Genomic DNA, 20206 nt, shown 5'->3' with positions numbered 1-20206 from the left:
GCCTAAAATAAAATAGATTTTTGCAATAAAGCAAGTGAAATACTGATACGCTTACAAAAATTCACAGTATAATTTTAAATTTTGAGGGAGGTGGGTTATAGGGCATGGTATATAAAACTGAAAATCCTTCCAAACTCCACCTCAGCTGTCCTCTAGCTTTCTCCTCTCTCATGTGGACTAATCACATAGTTGGGCATCTCCAGGAACTAGGATTTACATAACTTAATTGTGAACTACAACCTCATCTTTTGCTTTTATATAACTTTCGCTTCTTTAAAAAGACTGATACCAGCCCCCATCTAACTTGAAGTATGTCCTCTCCCTTATTTTTCCCTGTTGGACATACGTAGGAACTTTCTCTAACCCCGAACAGAAATACTGCATGCTACTAAAATAGAGCCATCATAGACACACAAGAAAGCATTTGTTTTCCTATTCTGACTCAAACGCATTAAAAAGCATCCCATCAACAGTTCTCATGCTCCCAGTTTACTGAGGACTGAAAGGCAACTATCAAGACTGGGCTCAGGACCATCTAGAATGGCATATTTTTACCTGAAACCTGGGTAGCCTAGCAAGAATTTAGTAACAAGTCACAAGAGGTTGAGGTAGAACAATTAGACTATTATGCTACCAGTTTCTTCCTGAAGCCATGGTGATACAAATGGAATAAACAAAACCATTTTCAATAGTATTCAGGATAATGATACTTCAGGATCTCTACCCATGCTGCCAGAACACCAGAATCTATACTTTAAATCAAACAGAGTCCTGAAGAAATCCAAAGAGGTGAACTGTCTAATGAAGCTACTGTGCTGACCTGTATAATTATTTTGAATGTTCTAGGTTTTAATGTTCTTGCTGCTGTAAAACACTAATATATCTTGGCTCCCAATTACATTAAACCCTATTTTAATTACCTCTCCATTCAAATTGCATGGTTCCAACCCATAATATTATAAAGCCTAACTCCACTACAAACAAAATAAAATATTTACAATGATTACAGTTAAGTGTGACTAGGTCCTAGCTTTGCTTGACCTATAAGAGTATCAAAATCAATAAACTGTACAAGGTCTAATAATTTATCCTCGCTACATATTGATTTTTCTGTGTTTTCTCTAGAAGGTGACTTTCACACAGAACTACGTTTTTGCTTGTGTTTAAGATAACTTCAAGATACACTATTTTTTTCTTGAATACAGGGTATTTTCAAATTGGTAAATCTATTGATTGAAGCACATGTGAAAACACAACTTTATTTCTTTTCTTTAAAAGACACTGACAGCAACATTTTAAGGAAATGACTTGTTTTCACTGTGCTCAGAGGCTTGCGTAACTAAAGTAATAAATACAAAAGGGCATAAGAGGTTAAATTTGATTGAGCTCTCAATGTAGACAACAAAAAGTGCGAACAATAATATCAAAGTTTATCATTTCATGGTAACATGATTCAAAGCAAATAATTCATTTAATCATTGACACAAACTGAGTTTAAAAGGTGTGAATTAAAACCAAAAACTTTAAAAAATATTTAAACACAATTATAGTAAAATTAAGTTCAAAATGATCAGGCCTTTTTTCCTGGGTTTATCATATCTATCAGCCTACTGTTTAACACAATGATTAAAGTCAGTAAATGTTTTTCTTTTTTTTTTCTTCTCTCCCATTGCCCATTTCAAAGTCCTACAACGTGAATAGAACTGTATAAAATAACTTGCTTTTCACTAGGTGTACAAAACCAGATATTTTATTAAAGTAATTGCAGAAAATAAACAGATTTGATGGAGGTTGATATGCTGTATTTTCTGCTAATCAATGCAATATTTTGCTGTGAACGTAGTGACACTGGTCTTGTGCAAGATACATGACTACTGTCCACAGAGCAAGCAATATTTTCACAGAGAAAGTTTGGCTTCCCCCTTCCCAATGACGACAGTTTTCTCACTGCTGAAAATGCCAGACAAAAGATTCAACAGGCAATTTTTAAAATGTTTCTTACTTTACTTGACTGATCAGCATCCCTGCATGATATTCCTTTTGAAGATGTCTTCAGTCATGCCTATCAATAACTATATTAACTAACTTATCAATAAATTCTTTTTCTAAACAAATCATTATGGCAAATACCAACGGGACTTGGCCTCTTTTACAAATCAAATACTATCTGGCTTGAATTCTAGCAAATTGATTCAAGTGGTTTAGCTGTATCTTCAGTTTGTGGCTATTGTCAATCTTAGCGGGCCACCAAAGTTTATGACCCACACATGATCACCATGTAGCAGCATTCCTTTGTACCTTGGAATTTCTTGGTGTTTTCCTTTTATTAATATGCCCATGCCAAAAAAGTTTTTGAAACCAAATCAGTGGTGGAGATGGTTTCTGGCTTTAAATATTCTCATTTTTGATCTTGTTCTAACACTTGATATAGAGCAGCTGACAAAGATAACAAGAATAAATAATGTCAACCCAGAGTTCTTTAGCCTCCAAATTTTACTTCTTTTGTAGCACAGGGTTGGGGGGTAAGCATGATTCTATAGATCTGTAGCTTTGGAGCATGCTCGATGTCATGATGTCCCCAAAGGCCACAGAAGGGCCCAAAACATGGTAGCATATGCTGCAGTTTACTTAAGAATGCAAGCTTTTTGACCATCTTTCTGCACAGTCTATGATGCTGTCCAAATATCTGACAGCTGATAACTTCTATTGACAGGTTAATACTGTGTTGGTTGTAATCCAGAGTTGGAGATGAGTTGATGGACTTAGTTTTATCTGGATTATTCAACCAACCAGTGCACACTGCTTCCTATCCAACCAGACTGGCCATGAAATAGGGATGCAATAGTGTAGTCGATTAATCGATTAGCAAAAGCTTATAAGTTAATGCTATAGACTACACGCTATAGACTTATGCTATAGTATTATAGGTTAATGCTATAGTCTAATGCTATAAACTTCCCCCCTCATCCCAACCAGTAAATTTTTAGCAGGCTGGCTAGCAGCCTGGCTGAGTTCTGGCTCACTCCAGGTCTAGGACCTACCCCTCGCTGAGGCTCTGCATTTAAAGTGTATTAGGAGCTAAGTGGGCAGATAGCCTGGTTCAGTTCCGGTTTGCGGTGGGTGGGAGCTCAGACCCACCTCCCCAGATGGGCTGCTGCCACTCTGTTCTGCTACCTCTATCAGGGGCAGCAGCACAGGGGGACAAGCAGCCGGTCCGTAAGAGGAGCTGGTTTTTAAACTGGCTCTCCTCACAGACTAGCTCCCGCCTGGCACCCCGCACTGCTGCCTGCCCCACCCCTGGGGACTATAGACTAGTCAACTAACTGATAAGAATTCTTGAGGTTACTCGACTATTCAGTTAACTGATATTTAACATCCCTACCATGAACTGCAGTGATTCACCAAACTAAGCAAGAGAATGTCATCACCATATTTGAGATCTTGAAGTAAAATCATGTTCAGCTCAACACTACCAATGGTTGCCTCCAAGTTTTATTCATCAACATCCATGTTTAACAACGGATGATGACAGAACTCAGCCTTGCCAAACTCTTGTGGAAATAGGAAACCATGCCGCCTATCTGCCATTGACTTAAACACAGTATCTGTTCCATTTTAGAGCTCTTCTGTCAATGACATTATCTTTCCAGAGATGTTTAATAGCCTCATCATTTTCCACAAAGCACTGAGTGAATGATCCGATGGAAGTTTATGCAAACTGCTGTGTACAGCTTATATTCCACCATTTTCTCAAAAGTCTATCTAAAGTCAAATACCTAGTCAACAATGGAATGATCGGATCTAAACCCACACTCAGTATTGCAGCCTTTGGGATGAAATGCATAATAGATTCAAGATACTACAAAAGCAAAAACTCAAATCCATCGCCCTTTTTGAACAGAGCAGAATAGCATCCTTCTTCCGTTCATCGGGTATGATATTGGTGCTTAGATGAATTGGAAGAGCCAGTGGAGTGCTGTTATGAACCCCTAATGCATTCTTAGACTTCAGTTTATGGCCTTTGATTTGGATCTCCTTTTGGATGAAGGAAGGTGGCTTTACTAGAACTTCATGCTCATATTAAAATGGAAGAGGGTCAGCAAGCAGCAGACAATTGAGAATAATCTTGAAATGATCTTCCCATGGACATAACTGATCCTTCAGACTCTGGGTGATTATGTTATCCAATTATTTATTGGCAAGCTGATGCAACCTTCCCTTGCAAATATTGCAAATTTGTATAGAAGGTGGGGAAATTGTGCCTAGTGGCAGCAGCCTGATCTAAATTCCCTTCTGAGTCTACTTCCAAGATTCTGTATCTTTCTTACACGGTGATTTGATGGTGTTCCAAAGTGAAACATTTTGTCAAGAGTAAAAGAAAAAGCTGAATGGGTTTTTGAAGTCTTAAATTATAGCCTAATTTTTCTAAGCTTCAGCTGCAGTGAGTGTCTGTATGGAAGACATCTGAGCACTGCTTTCAAACAATGCCATTTCTCTGGGGTCAGTAACCCAAAAACTGACACAAATTGCCCATCTCACTCTTATGACTGATTTGGACAGGTATTTCCGTTGTACCTGGCCTTTGCAGCTCCCTACAGGAGGCACCACGCTCTACTACACTTCACATAAGGAAGCAATGATGTGGGAGAATGGAGTCCTGGGTCCTGTAGGCCTACTTAGAGAGGCCTTTCTGGAGCAGCCATGTTGAAGACTAGAGGGATGTGGCCCTCCAAGATCTAGAACAGAGGTGGGCAAATATGGCCTGCAGGCTGCATCCAGCCTGCTAAACATTTGCATCTGCCCTGCCATTGCCCAGTAGGACTCTCAGGAAGTCTCCTTGGTGACTATGACCATGCACACTGCTCAAAGCAGCCAGCTGCTGGGCCCAGGGTATGCGTCTCTGCGCAGCACATTGGGGATAGTGGTCTTTATGTGCTGCACGCAACTACAAGCACTGCCTTTGCAGCTTCCATTGGCTAATTTCCAAAGTCAGAAGATCAAGCTACAGAAGACTGGCAGGGGCACCAAAAGCATGAAAAGGATTGCAATACTGAACCGGCTGTTTGGAGATGCTCAGGGAATGAGTGCCCTTTTATACCTTAACTGACTTCCTTGGTATTTGTTTTTGTCAGGCAAACAGGATTTTTAGCTTGGTATAAAGTAGGGCTGTCAAGCAATCAAAAAATTTAATCGTGATTAATCGCATGATTAATCGTGTGCACTGCTCCTTTGAAACACTGTGGTGGTGTTTCCAAGGGGAAGCACTGCAGAAGCCCAGGATCAGCTGGAGTCCTCAGCTGACCCCAGGCTCAGTGCAGCGCTGCCCCGTTGAAAGGCCACCCCGGCACTCCAGCTGATCCCCAGTTCCTAATGCTCTTGCCCTTTGAAGTGCTGAACCAGCCCCACTCCTGGGTACTATAGGCATTAATGCCTGTGATGAATGTGTTTAAAAAAATTAAGGTGTTAATCCTGCCCTGCATTAATCGCAGGCATTAACGCACATCAATTGACAGCCCTAGTATAAAAGTATGCAGTAGGTATACTTAGAATATTCACAGAAATATTCTGATGAAGTGGGTTTTAGCCACGAAGGATCATGATATAATATATTTACTATTCTCTAAGGTGCCACAGGACTGCTTGTTGTTTTTAAAATTACAGACTAACATGGCTATCCCTATGAGAAATATTTCAGTGAAAATGTAAATAGCAAATGTTGGTTTTATTTATGTAATCAATAATTCAAAGCAATCAATTTTTTAAAGTTTACATTTTTAAACATTTGTTATGCAAATATAAAAATACACATAGTTTCCAAAGTCATACTTCTCCATTATCACGGATCATCTGCAACTGAAGGAATTTTCCTTCCATCCACTTACCTCAAGGTTTTGACATTCTTGAGCTGAGTTTGTAGGAAGGCCAATCCATTTGATTTCCTTTTTCTCTTTTGAAATGATGTTCATTGCCATCAACACATTGAGAGCATCATAAACTCTCCGCCTAATATTCTTCTGATCATAAGCCTGCCAAGAAACACCCCCCCACTGTAGTATTAATTAGACCAATACCACTGCAAAAGCTGAAATTAAGATAATGCTTGAAATTTCCCTCTACAATTTTGAGATACAAAAACAACATATGAATAAAGGTAAATTGCAGTTGAAGTCAAAATGGCACTAAAACACGTGTGTTAATTTATGTTATTGCTTTGAATAAAACACTAACATATTTGAACCAAAGCCGGGAGATCATGCAAAAAGTGTGAGGTGCAATAGAATATTAATTGTCTGCTTCTTGATGTTGTATATTAAAAACAAACTGTTAGGCTAGGCTTAATCTCGTCTCTCACATACTTGAGCCTCTATCATAGAAAACACTGTTTTTTAAAAGAAGTACTTAAAACAGTACTTTTTATACAAAAGATGCATCAGCACTGTAAAAATTCCAAATGAATAGATAGATGTGTATCCTTATAATTAAAAAAAAAAGCAAGCAAATGGTCTGGTAGCACTTTATAGCCTAACAAAACGTGTAGAGCTACACAGTTTAAAATAAAGAACTGTCGTTCACAAATCAATTGTAATTAAACCAACTTTTAAATATGTATCACAATGTATTTATTGAAAAGGCTTGTTTTTTACCATTTACAAACAGCTAAGATATTGAAACAATATTAGGTTGTTCTCCATATGTATGTGCTATAATCTGTATTTTAAACCTTCACAAAGGACTTCCTATGCTCCCCCCAAACTAATTACTGTTTTATGTTAACATGATCCAAGTTAAATCCTGGCAATTCATTTATTGATTAAATTGCTAGTAGGTCTAAACAATACTAATAGCCTCAATCAAATACAATTATATCCTATAGCACAGGGCTGGGGAACCTAGGATCTGGGGGCCAGATGTGGCACCTGGCTTATTTGGATCCAGTCTCTGAGGCTCAGCATGGACCTTGTCAGTGAGGAGGTTTTTTTTTTGCTTCTCACTTTTCTCACTTGTGTGCTGCCCCTGACTGATTTTTCTGTGGGTCAGTGGCCCCCACCTGCATAGCACAATTACTTCTACAGAAATTGTTTTTTTCTAAATGTTTTTCCATCATGACAAAAATGATTAATTTGATGTAATAACTTTGGCAATTGTGTACACACATAATTAAGAATACAGTTGGCCTTGTTATTACAAATTGTGCATTTAAGACAGGTGTCCTCTATTTCAGGAAGAATGAAGCACCTCAGACTGTCATTTATGTGGGGTGGAGTGTGAGCAGAATATTCTAAAAGCCAATTGTAAGGCAGCCTGTTGCCTCTGTAATTTGTTGTATTTTAAAGCGTATTCAGTGGTATTAATTCTATATTTAAAATGGAAAGCTTTATATACTCCATGTTGATATTTTTGGGAATAGTCTAACTCCAGATCCATTGTTCTGAGACATCTGTTTGAAAGAGACATTGGAACATGACAAGTCAAGGAAGAAAAAAAAGAGTAGAATTCTAAGAGCACTGTGCCAGGTTATGACAGTAGTTGTATAGCTGTAAAATAAAAAATTAATACCACATCTACTTACTGAATCCGTAGCCAAATGGCTATTAGAATTTGTGAATTCTGATACCAGTTCATCAGCTACTTCATTGTAGGATGTTGTTCCTTTACGCTGGACTTTTTCACACACTTTCATTGAAAAATGCCTCAGACCTTTTCCATTTTTATCTCCTTTCTTGCTTCTTTTACTAGGGGAAGAAAATAAGTAATTCTGAAATAGTGACTTTTTATAAGTTCTTCTGGTTAAGAAGCAAAATGTCAAGTTAGATGGCAGGTATCAGACATTAATATCATATTTTAAGAAAATTACAATAACCAGGACAGGGATTTTTATAGCTTTTTAACTGTCTAAAGATAAATAATGAAGTAAAGAAGGAACGTTAAAAGATTCCAGGTTCCTTGCACTCAAAATTTCATTGAAATTAATAGGAATTCTGGGTGCACAGGAAACACTAACACTGAGTAACAAATATTAAACCACTTTGGGCTCAATCCCACAGTTCTCATGCGGACAAGCATAAAATAATGCCACCTGAAGTTCTGAAAGATAATCTTCTGTGTCTTTTGAGAGCACAGAGCCATTGTCAAGGCTCAGCCCCATTTTTACCACAGAGAACCCCTTTCTGGTGCAGCCTTTATTATATTAACATGAGATAGTGTCTTCGTCTACAAAACCAATGTCTCTTGACAATGACGAAATCTTAATTAAAAAAGCAGTGATATCTGACACCCTACATAGATTTTCCATTTTAAATCTTCACAATATGTTTAACATTTGACTCAGTTGACTAAGTCAGAGATAAGCTCAGTTCCAGCAGCAGTTACATGCCTGACTAAAGCATCCAGCTATCAACAAAAATTAGTTCCAGATTTCTTGCACAGAGTAGCTAAACAAGCAAATAGAAGCAAACAGTAAAATAGCATCAAAAATAAGAAATTTATGGGCTCAATAAAGCAACCAAATTATGGATGTGAAACCCTGTTTAATTGGTTAATCTGTTTAACTAGTAAACTGATTAAAGGAGGCACAGGTGTGGGGGCCATTCCAGCCTAACTGGACTGGAGTGGCTCTTCCGCCCGCTGTGGCTAGGCTGGAGTGGTTCTTCTATCTGTGACGCACGAATGGCCTCTGCTTGCGCTGTGCCCGTGCCCACTGTGGACAGAAGTTGTTCCAGGCAGCCAGAGCAGCCCCTGTCTACTGCCGGCCCCGGGGAGCTGGGTAGCTCTCTCCCTGTGGCAAGTGGGGAGCTGCTTCAGCCCTTACCGGTCAACCAAAACGAGTAAGCATCACTCATTAAAGGTGATGCTTATGGGTTAAACTTTCACATCCCTAATCCAAATAAGTAAATAGTTTTTTATTTACTTTAATGAATTATTGGTTTAAACCTTAGAGGTACATCTAGATTACAGGCTTTTGTCGACAGAGGCTTTGTCAACAGAAACTGTCGACAAAGCTTCTGTCGACAAAGAGCATCTAGACTACATCTAGTTCTGTCGACAAAGCAAGCCACTTTGTCAACATGACAATGTAGACGCAAAGGACAGTGTAGATACAATAACGCCTTCTGTTGACAGAACTTTGTGGACAAAAGGCGTTATTCCTCATAGAATGAGGTTTACCGCCGTCGACAAAACTGCTGAGTTCTGTCGACGTTATGTTGACAGAACTCGGCAGTAGTGTAGACGCAGGTATAGTTTTGTTGACAAAAGTGGACTTTTGTCAACAAAACCCTGTAGTCTAGACACACCCTAGGTGAAGTAATAGAAGACATACCTGGACTGGTCTCACAGAATGTGATTGCAAAAAGATGTGGCTCTATTATGAACGAGTAATATGAAATTTTGAATCACTTCCTGTTTGCAAAAGGTCACCAATAAATCCTTCCCAACAAGAACATGAAAATTAGTAGAATAGTAGGAGCGGTAATCAGAGAAGGAGGCTTGCTCTATTGAAAAATAATTTGCATGCAAATTCCTTCTAAATTAACATCAGCAAAATATTAGTCATTTGGCAAGATGATTTTACTGGCAGGCCTAGCTTTTACTGGTGTAAGTGTAATGGAAACTCCATGCCTTGTATTTACTGAAAGCCTTATCTAGGTTAATTAATATTAAAAAATGTCAAAGTGATACAATGGTTTCCTTTTCTTTTGATCAATTGTACAGTTTCTGAGGAAGGGCATACTTCCTTTATAGGTCTAAATGGAAACGAGTGTTAAAAACAATTAGGTTTTTAGAGATGTTCAGACATGTTATATTAATGTAATAGTTGGGCCTGATCTTGCAAACCTGCAACATTCTCAATGACATATAATGAATTTCTTAAAAGGAGGAAAAATGTACTTTAACAGCAAAAATAATTTGTTTTATTATATGGGCCAGTTTCTAGCTGTTCTCTTGTTTGTCATGGATTATACCAGAAGCAATTTCTCCTCCCATCCATATCCTTGCAGCATGCAGGCAGATTCACGGCAATTGTGAAGAGAGTAAGGATTTTACCAAAGAAAAATGGCTGATCATGCAGGGCAATTTTTGCTTTATCAGGAAACATACGGCCAAGCTCACCTTTAAAAGGGTGACTCTAAAGCTAACATGCCTCTGTATTTGCAACAACAACAAAAAGCAGTAGCAGAAGGCTATTGAGATAAGCAAAAAGTAGGCCATAAAAGTAAGGCACTTCATTCTGGAGCTAAAATGTTATCTTTTGTAGAAGGAACTTGTTACAATCCTTTCATCCAAATACCAGTGACTATTATATAATATTAATATTTTGACATATTTGGACACTTTGTGCAAGAAAGATTTATTTGTAATTCTTTTAGGGTGCCAATTTCACAACGTTTTGTTAAGAAATAACATGAACAAAAGAGAACATTATGTGGTGCTCAGTCATCAAGTTCTGATTTGCCTGGAAGCCATTTCTGTACTAAGAAAGCCAGTTAGGAGATAAAAGTATGTTTTATTGTGCTTAAAAACGGACATAATTAATCATTATGGCTTTAAAACAAAAAGGCTCTGCAGTGAGTATTGCAGAATAGAATACCTATTCAATTTAATCAGAGACCTGTCATTATACTTGGATGTCAGTGAGTTTAACTCTCTGATTACTACCAACAGTGGATTCAATACTGGAAAACTACTGGCTATTGATGTCTAGGGTTCATATATCTGCTGCATGTGAGATTCTAAGATCCCAGAGAACTCCATTTGAATAACAACATATAAATTAAATTTCTATATGCTTCCCTCTCCGAGTAAATAATCGTATGGTAATGAATCCAATGTAAACAAAATCAGTTGAATTTAACATCCATAAACTGAGCATGTATTTCAAAATGTACTTGTAATGGAACATTTTTCCATTGTAAAAAGGAGGCTTTCAATTTAAACATATGCTGCAAATAAACTTTTTGGTCTGTATTAACTAACTTTTAGATTATTAGAAGCAAAAATCTAAAAAATTCAATTTATTTATTATTCATTATGTTCATAATGAATGACCAATTGGACCACAATCTCTATGAGGCTTGGTTCATTTTCAGGTTTTAATGTCTGATATTCAAACACTCCAGAAGTGTTTATTTGGGTGAGTAGGTTTTTTTACAAGTGTTTTCACTGGATTTTTTAAAATAGTTTGAAACATTGTCTATTGGCCTTATAGAAGTGTGTTTTATATAAAAGTGAAAATAGAAGGGAATCAAGGGCTTGCACCAGATGTGGGGGGAGGGAGGGGGAATGCAAGGCTGCTTAAATATTTGTCAGGAAAGATGTACTGAGGGAACTTCTTGTCTGTGTTAATGAGTTCATCATTCCAGATGCTGACAAAAAAATTACCACCATGTCTTGATAAAACTAGCCAAATTCATTGTGAAACACAAAGACAGAGCTGACCTGCTCTCTCTTTTCTAAGCTTCTTAATTAGACTAACAAATTGGACAATAATTGTAAATTAATACAACTGGCAATTTTTTTTGCAGTGGATTCAGAGTTAATGAATTCTAGAAAAGAGACATTTTCACTTGTGTATTAATTTTGCACTGTGTAAGCAATTGATACACAATATATTGACCTCTGCCTTTCTCCCACTTATAAAATCAATTACACTTTTTATTAAGACAGTACTATGTAGCACTTTAAAGACTAACAAGATGGTTTATTAGGTGATGAGCTTTCGTGGGCCAGACCCACTTCCTCAGATCAATATGTGGAAGAAAATTGGCACAACCATATATACCAAAGTGATACAATCAAAAAAATGAACGCATGTGAAACTGACAAATCAAATTTTAGAACAGAGTGGGGGTGAGGGGAGAAGGTTAGTGTCTGTGAGATAATGATATAGGGGTGATAATAGGGGAAGTTTCTGTGAGGTAATCACATTGGGGTGATAATTGGGGAAGCTATCTTTGTAATGGGTGAGATAATTAGAGTCTTTGTTTAAACCCATACATAAAGTGTCAAATTTAAACATGAATGACAATTCTGAAGCTTCTCGTTGAAGTCTGGAGTTAACTTCACATGCGTTCATTTTTTTGATTGTATCACTTTGGTATCTATGGTTGTGCCGATTTTCTTCCACATATTGATCTGAGAAAGTGGGTCTGGCCCACGAAAGCTCATCACCTAATAAACCATCTTGTTAGTCTTTAAAGTGCTACATAGTTCTGTCTTTTGTTTCAGCTAGACCAGACTAACACGGCTGTATCTCTATCACTTTTTAGTAAGTACTGACTTCATTCCCGATGTGAGAGAAGAAAAGCATTTACATTATATAGCTGACATAGCCTAGGACAAGGAAGCTATAACTGTATTATTATTCTTCCTTGACAGTGATGTTAATATGGAAATTTGGAAGCAAAAATGCTTTCCAGATAATGCATTAGTTACATTCTGGAATGGCAATCTGTGCCAGTATTCCACTCAGCATTTCTGGACAGAACAAAAATCTGGAATCCTATTTCAATAAATAAAGTATTAGTCTGGCCTTTATTATTTAAGTCATTATGTCACTTAAAAGGTTTTTATACCACTTTACAACTTGGTCAATCAATCAATATATTTATGGGCAATTGGTTTACAAAACTAATAGAAATGAGGCCAAACTCTCACATTCATTTTGAAGGGATCTGTGGAAACACATTGGAAGGCAAAATTTTGACCCTTTGAGTGTCAATGCTAGGAAACTATAGAAAAATATAATGTTTTTAAAATTGTCGTTGGCAACCTCACACATATACTTTGCAAGTATTTGAAAGGAAAAGTATGCAAAACTACACTGGAAAAGAGGGGGAGATGATGAAGAGTAAGAATAGCGGTATGTGTAAATAATTTATTTTATCCGGTTATTAAACTGGACACGCCTAGGTACTCAAAGAAATGAATGCAAGAGATATTTTTGGTAGCAAAGTGAAGAGTTATTGATCTTGCACAGTTACTGTGATTCTTTGAGATACGTCCCTCTATGGGTGCTCCATCCAGTCTGTGTGCCTGTTTAGATATTTTAGGTAGAAGGGATCATTCTGCCAACAAACGTGCTCTCTCCTCATCTCGTGCTTTGCATTGGTGCCAAATAACATTGTGTGGGTGAAATATCATCAGCTTTCTTTTCTACCACAGAGCTCACAGATAAGATCACTAAAACAGAAGGAAGGAAGACAAGTAGTAGAGCACCCACAGGTACATGCATCTTGAAGAACCATAGTTACTGCACAAAGTGAGTAACAGTTTCTTCTTCTTTGAGTAGTGTACCTATGGGTTCTCCATTCTAGGTGATTAACACCAGTAGTCCTAATAGAGGACTGGATCTTCAGAGTCAAATCTAAGTCTGAAGATAACATGGTGGTACCAAATATGGCATTGGATGCTGATTTGTGTCCGTATAATGTTTAGCAGATGTATAAGCAGATGTCCACATCATTGCTCGCATATTTCTGTGATTGGAATATTCTTGAGGAAGGCTTGTGGAATGAGTTTGCACTGCAGAAGGCAGTTGAAGGTCATGAGCCTGATGGCAATACCTATTGCAATCCGATGTCCATTTAGTGTCTTTGTTTAGAAATTGGGGATCCCTTACATCTGTCTCCAGTGAAGAGGAATAGTTTGGGAGATCTTCTGAGAGATTTAGTCCCATCTAAATAGATGGCTAATGCTCTCCTGACCTCAAGAGTGTGTAATGCTGCCTCCCTTTTGTTCTGGTGTGGTTTAAGAAAGAAGACTGGGAGGCAGATAAGCTGATTTATCTAGAAGTTTGAAAGCATTTCTGGTAAGAATTTAGGGTATGGTCTTCATGCAATCTTGTCTTTGAAAAAGATTGTAAATGAGATCTGCCATTAGTGCACCTCTCTCCCACTGTCCAAGTAAATATGATGGTCAGTAAGAACGGTTTTCATAGCAAGACGTATAAGAGAGCAAGTAGCCAAAGTGTAGCCAGAGTGTAACCTGCAACAGACAGGAAGGAGCCGGCCAGGCCCACCATGGACAGGGGCTTCTCTGGCGGGCTCTGCAGGGCTAGAACAGTGGGGAGGGCAGGGAACTACTTCAGCCCCTACCGGTTAACAGGTTACCTTTTTACATCCCTACTGCAGATATAAATTGGATATCTACAAGTACACGGTGTTCTAAATATAAAATTTATATCCGCATCTGTATCCACACAAAAAAAAAAGAACCATGGACATCTGCATCCACATCTGCAGATTTGCAAGGCTCTAGAGATGGGAAAAGCACATATGTGGGCCAAATAGACACTGCTACCTAAAATCTCTGATCTGAATTGCAGAGATGTTAATAGATAAATATGTGGAGTGGATTACCCACATGGGCAGTACTTACAGACACGTAATTTAACAACTGTGTTAGTTACATAGAAAACCAGAACCATTCCATTTCTGGGGAAAATGTTTATTTTTAATGGCTCTCTTTTCTGTCTCTGTGATGACTACACACATACTAGAGGTTGAACCTCTTTAATCTGGCGCTCTCCGGTTTGGCAATATCCATGGTCTGGCATTATTTTAGTTAGCCAGTTATGTGCGCTTATCCTGGGTGTGGTCAAGTTTACCACAGTCCCATAAAGTTTGTTTACAGCCAACAGTCCTGGCTCTCAATGTTCGGTGTTGTTATTTAGCTCTAATTTACCCCTAAATGTCTTCTTAGAGCCCAGTAAGCAGTGGGAGTGTTGGTAAAACTGCTAGTCAATACTGACTTCCCGTGGTACAGCAAATTCTCTGGATTAGCACTGGTCAGATTTCAAGGGTGCTGGACTAAAGAGGTTCAACTTGTATTCTAATTAAAGTAGTTTAGCTAAGGGATTAAAGTAATGAAAGACCACAAAGTGGGAACTGGACATCTGTCTGTCTCAATATGGAATGGAGAGTAAATCTACAAATATATACATACAGAACATGTTCAGCAATACTCACCTTTCTGAAAAATCTGATTCTATAAATTCCCGAGCCCGTTTTCTGTCCCTAGAGAGAAGGAAACATTTTTTAAAAATATAACATCTATCTTTTATGCAGGGACCCAAGAAAATCCATTCATTTTCTATACTGGAATGTTAATAGACTTATATTTGGGTATTTTTAAAAAATCATTCATTTTTAAGTACAGTTAAAGGTACTATGTAAACTATGGTGAGAGAAAAAATAATGCAAATGTCATCTGAGAGAATTTAAGTGAAAAATATTTAAGATTTTAGATGCAGCATGATGCAAAGAACAGACTATCATAGTGCAGGGGTGGCCAACCCGTGGCTCGTGAGCCTCATGAGGCTCTTCGCCCCTTAAAGTGAGGCTCGCAAAGCCACCTGTGCCTCTAGAAATGGCCCCGGCTCCCTGTGCTCTCCAGGGCAGGGGAGCTGTCTGGTGCAGCGATTCAAAATGGCATCGCCAAGATGGCAGTGGGCAACGGGAGCCTGATGTGGCCAAAATGCCTCATGTGGCCAAAAAGCCTCGTCTTTTCTTTTAAAGAGGCAGCGACTTTTTTTTCCTCAACAAAAATTGCTAAAAAAAATTCTGGTGCAGCACTTTGCATTTTTTCACTGTTTTCTTCGTTTAATGGGTTGGCCACCCCTGTCATAGCGGGAAGGCAAGCTGTTTAAAACATTCAATGTGTATAACTTCTTCTCTAGGTAAGAATGGGGGTTTGGGAAGAAGGCAGGCAGACAGGTTGATTCAGATATAATTTTCAGACCAGCTGGTTGATGCATTTATGGATAGATAATGCTAAACTCATAACACATGAAACATCAAGGAAGGAGGATCAGCCACAAGCTAGGGATGTAAAATCCGATTTCAAATGTTAATTTGTTAAACTTTGCTGCACTGTGCCATTGGTGAGGGGCCTTGGAGTAGCCCCCCACCTGTGGCATGGCACAGTGGGTGTGGCTGGGCTGGAGCAGCCTCCCCTTCCATGTCACGGCATGCTGGGCTGCTCTGGCCAGGCCAGGTGCTGGTTAACCAGGTAAGCATGCAGGTAAGGCAATGCTTACTGGGTAACCGATCACCCCTTTATATCCCTACCATAAGCACCTTAGAACTTGCACTCTCTCTCGGCTGAAATGACTGCTACTAGGAAGATAGGCTTCAGAGTGAAATGATGACCAGCATTCTACAGTCTCTATGCCAAAGGGGAATTGGACATAAATCAGACATCAGGAATGGTAACACACACAAATCTGTAGGGGAACATTTTAACCTCCATAGACATTAAATAATGGATTTAAAAGTAGTCATTCTTCTACAAAAGAATTTTAGCACCCAACTACAGAGGGAGACAACTGAACTGGAGTTCATTTAAAGTGCAACACTTAGGCTTGAATAAAGATCTTAACTGGTTAATGTACTATAAAGGCAACTTCCCCACCTTTGATATTCACATTGCCACATCACATGCTATGAATGACACACATCCAGCCTCACTTAATTAGATTTAACAACACTGGTCCTACAATTTACAGGTAACTTCATTTGCTGTTATATATATCCTGAATTCTGTAAGTTCCACTCTCACTCATCTGATGAAGTGGGGATTTTACCCACAAAAGTTCATGACTTAATACATTTGTTAGTTTCTGAGGTGCCATAGGATTACTCATTGTTTTTAAAGTTATAGACTAACATGACTACCCCTCTGAGCATTCTGAAAGGAACTCAAAGAGAGGTTCCATGATTCCTGAGAGGAATACAGGTTGTAGGCAGGTTCTTTGATCAGGCACTGAGACACTGATATTATCAAGTGAGAGAAGACTCATTAATACAGTTCCATTAGAGCTGAATGATAGATTGGAGCGTGGTAAATGAACCAAACTACTTGAGGCGCTGTAATACTGAAGGCTACATATGGTGCAGGCCCAGCTGAACTGCTCTAATTGAGAAACTCTTCCATTTGACAAACAAGTCCTTGTACTGGACCCCTTTCTGACATATCAGGATCTTCTAGACTTTTCTAGAGCAGTCCCTTTCTTTATCTGGCCAATATCCAAGCCTATCAGGTGCAGCAACTTAAGATCAGAATCAAGTATCTGACTGTGCTGCAGTGAAAGCAGGTCTAGGAAGTTTGGTAACTGAAGCTAAATTGACAATTGTAACAGGTTTGTCAGCCAGAATTGTCTTGGCCAGTATGGAGCCATGGGAATGATCACAGATGTCTCCTGATTTTGGAAATCACTTTGGGGACCAGTGGAACTGGTGGAAGGGGGGGCTGTATACTATTGAAGAAGGAAGGCATCGATCAGCCAAGGAGCCTAGGCTCTTGTCCAGTCTGGAACCCTTGATATAGTCATTGGTGGCAAACAGTTTTATTATGAGACTCCTGCTTTATGATTAATCTCCAGAGGAACTCTTTGTGATTGAATGGAGACTGTCAGCTCTGAAAGCCTGCCAAGTCATTGTTAACACAGTCCATAAGTGAAGAACAACAGGGTTATCCTCTGTTGGTGGCACCCTCTCCAAGGCTTGATAGACAAGCATGCATATCCTTGGTGGTTGATGAAGCGCATTACTGATATGCTGTCTGTTTGGATTGTCACTGTAAAATTCTGAAAAAAGGTAGGAAGGCCAAGGAGCTGGTCTGATGTGTCTGAGCTTCAGGACACTGATGTGGAACCCCCTCTCCTCCAGATCCAAGTGACAGCTACGGCATCAATAGGAATTTGTCTGCAAGTAGGTATGCTTTCTCTAATCTAGGTTTCAAGACTCTTATGAACTTTATCATTTGTGATGGGTTAAGAGAAACTGTTATGTAATGAACACCTTAGCTCAGAGAACTGGAACAGGACATATCCTAGGCTTGACACCACCTCCTTCTGGGATCTGCCCTGAGTCAGCCAGTCATTCAGGTACGGGTAAGTGGGAATGACCTCCTTTCTGAGATGCCTCACAACAACTTATAGGCACTTTGTAAAATATCTTGGAGAGCCTGAAAGGCAATACCTTACACTGTTAATGATTGGTCCATACTGTAAATCATAGGTACTTCTATAGCTATCCATCTGGTGCACATGGTCTCTCGTTTCCTTTGCTGCTCCTAGTCTGGTTGAGAACTCAGATGCTCTATCCTTCAAGGAGTGATGTTTTGTGTTCTCCCTCTGAAATCTGCCTTCACATCTAGTGCTATAGTGCCTACCATCTGTCTCTGTAAATGAACGTTGTCTTTACCTGCAGGCTGCTTGATATGCCTATGATGGAGCTACCAGTGAAGGTCCCAGGGCAGTTGATGATGAGAGATCAGTATGAAGAAGTTACTCACCCTGTGCAGTAACAATGGTTCTTCAAGATGTGTGTCTCTGTGGGTACTCCACTCAGGTCTCATTGCGTCCAAAAATTGAAGATTTTTGCCTAGCAGTGCCTCCTGTGCTGCACATGCACAGTTGCCATCTTGTGCTATTTTCATCTGTTAGGTGTGCATGTGGCACGAGCCTCCCTCTGTTCCTTTTCTATGGGAAATCAGATAAAGGACTCCAAGTAGAGGGGAAGAAGGTAGGGTAGTGGAGCACCCATAAGGAGACACATCTCAAAGAACCATTGTTCCTGCACAGGGTTAGTAACAACTTCTCCCTCAAGTGATGTTCCTGTGGATGCTCCACTCAGGTGACTTAGTAGCAGTACCCACCATATAGTGGTGAGTATTGGAGTTATTTATGTGAAGAAGCAAGGACCGCATCTGCTAGAGTGGTGGTAGGTATGGGTCCTTTCTGTAGAGCATAATGTACGAAAGTATAATTGGAAGACCATGTCGCTGCTTTACAAATGTCCACTAGTGGCGCATTAAGTAGGAAAGCAGTTGATGTGGCTATTGCAAGTGTGCAGTGTGCTCTAGTGATCTGTGGTGGTCTTTTCCACACAGCTGGTAGGACGTGTATATGCAATTCGCAATCCACTTGGAAATCCATTGTGCAGAATGGCTGAGATGAAGAGTCTATCTGATTGCCTGGACACCTTGGTCCTCTCTAAATAAAAGGTATGACATCTAGAGTGTGAAAGATGCATTCTCTTGGAAAGATGTGAGGTTTAGGAAAATATGTGGTTAAGTATATGGGTTCATTTAGGTGGAAGTCCAATATAACTTTAGGGAGAAATCTGAGATGAGGTCTGAGCAACCCTACCTTTAGTAAATGTAGCATATGGTGAGTAAGCCATGAGGACCGCAATTTCGCCCTCTCTTCTCGCAGATATTATTGCCACTTGGAAAGCACGTTCATGGATAGGCATTGCAGTTGGGTAGTGGCTAGTGGTTCAAAGGATGGCCTAGTGAGTGTGTCAAGTATGAGGATTAGGTCCCAAGGAGGTATAGGCAGGCGTAAATTTGGATGTATTTTCTGCAAGCCTGTTAAGAAACACTTCATCATGGAATGTGCAAAGTGTGAGAGATTGTCAACTGGTTCATGGAAGGCTGTGATGGCAGAGAGATGGACTCGAATTGAGCTGATGGAAAGGCCTGTGTCACTGAGACCCATCAAGTACTACTGTACGGTAGGTATGGGAGTGGTGTTGGGTTGGAATTGACAAATTCTACACCACTCCTGAAAACTTCTCCATTTGTTTTGGTAGGTATATCTTGTGGAGGAGCATTAACTATTCAGTAGGATGCACTTAACTCTCTCCAAGCAGGTAAGTTCTTCATCTTGGAACCATAGAGAAGCCATGCTATGAATTTCAGGTTTTCATGTAAAGGTCTTGCCCTGGTGCTGGGTTAGTAAGTGGGGACTCATGGGGAGAGGAATTGGTTGAGCTATTGATAGGTGACATAAGTAAGGTAACCAAGGTTGTCTTGGCTAGTAGGAAACTATCAGAATTAGTGAAAGACCAGTCCAAGTAGATCTTGTTGATTACTCTGGAGAGTAAAGGAATTGGTAGGAAATCAGAGTAGGGGAGTGGTCCAGCAGATGGTGAAAGCATTTGCCTCCAACCTTTTGCCCTGACCTGCTTGGGAGCAGAATCAGTGGCATTTGTGATTGATTACTGTCGCAAATAGATCTAGGAGCGGGATCCCCCAATGTTGGAAAGCTGGGAGGAGAACATTGAGACCGAGTTCCAACTCATGCTGTTCAGGTAAGCGTCTGCTCAATTTGGAATATTTTGTTGGCCTGATATGTGTGAGAGATTGTCACACATTGCAGTTGGGGTTATCTGGTTCTTGTGGCACCAGTTCCAAAATCTGA

The 20206-nt window shown here is 39.4% G+C and overlaps 1 protein-coding gene across 12 annotated transcripts in view; it reads right to left on the bottom strand.

Annotated features, from left to right (window-relative positions):
- Window positions 1–20206, bottom strand: part of TFDP2 (transcription factor Dp-2) — a 192721-nt gene that overhangs the window by 26655 nt on the left and 145860 nt on the right. For 10 of the 12 annotated variants that reach the window (XM_075937642.2, XM_075937641.2, XM_075937643.2 and 7 more), the window contains 3 exons: window positions 14967–15014; window positions 7571–7733; window positions 5883–6026 (listed from right to left, as the gene is read on the bottom strand). In XM_075937642.2, coding sequence (XP_075793757.1) covers window positions 5883–6026; window positions 7571–7733; window positions 14967–15014 — 355 coding nt within the window. The remainder of the gene's footprint in view (window positions 1–5882; window positions 6027–7570; window positions 7734–14966; window positions 15015–20206) is intronic. The other 2 variants (XM_075937640.2, XM_075937649.2) reach the window with 1 other exon arrangement.

Source organism: Pelodiscus sinensis, chromosome 10 (genome assembly GCF_052426305.1).
Source record: "Pelodiscus sinensis isolate ZL-2025 chromosome 10, ASM5242630v1, whole genome shotgun sequence".
NCBI lineage: Eukaryota > Metazoa > Chordata > Testudines > Trionychidae > Pelodiscus > Pelodiscus sinensis.
The sequence above is the reverse complement of the archived record's forward strand: the minus strand, read 5'-3'. Positions and strand labels throughout refer to the sequence as shown.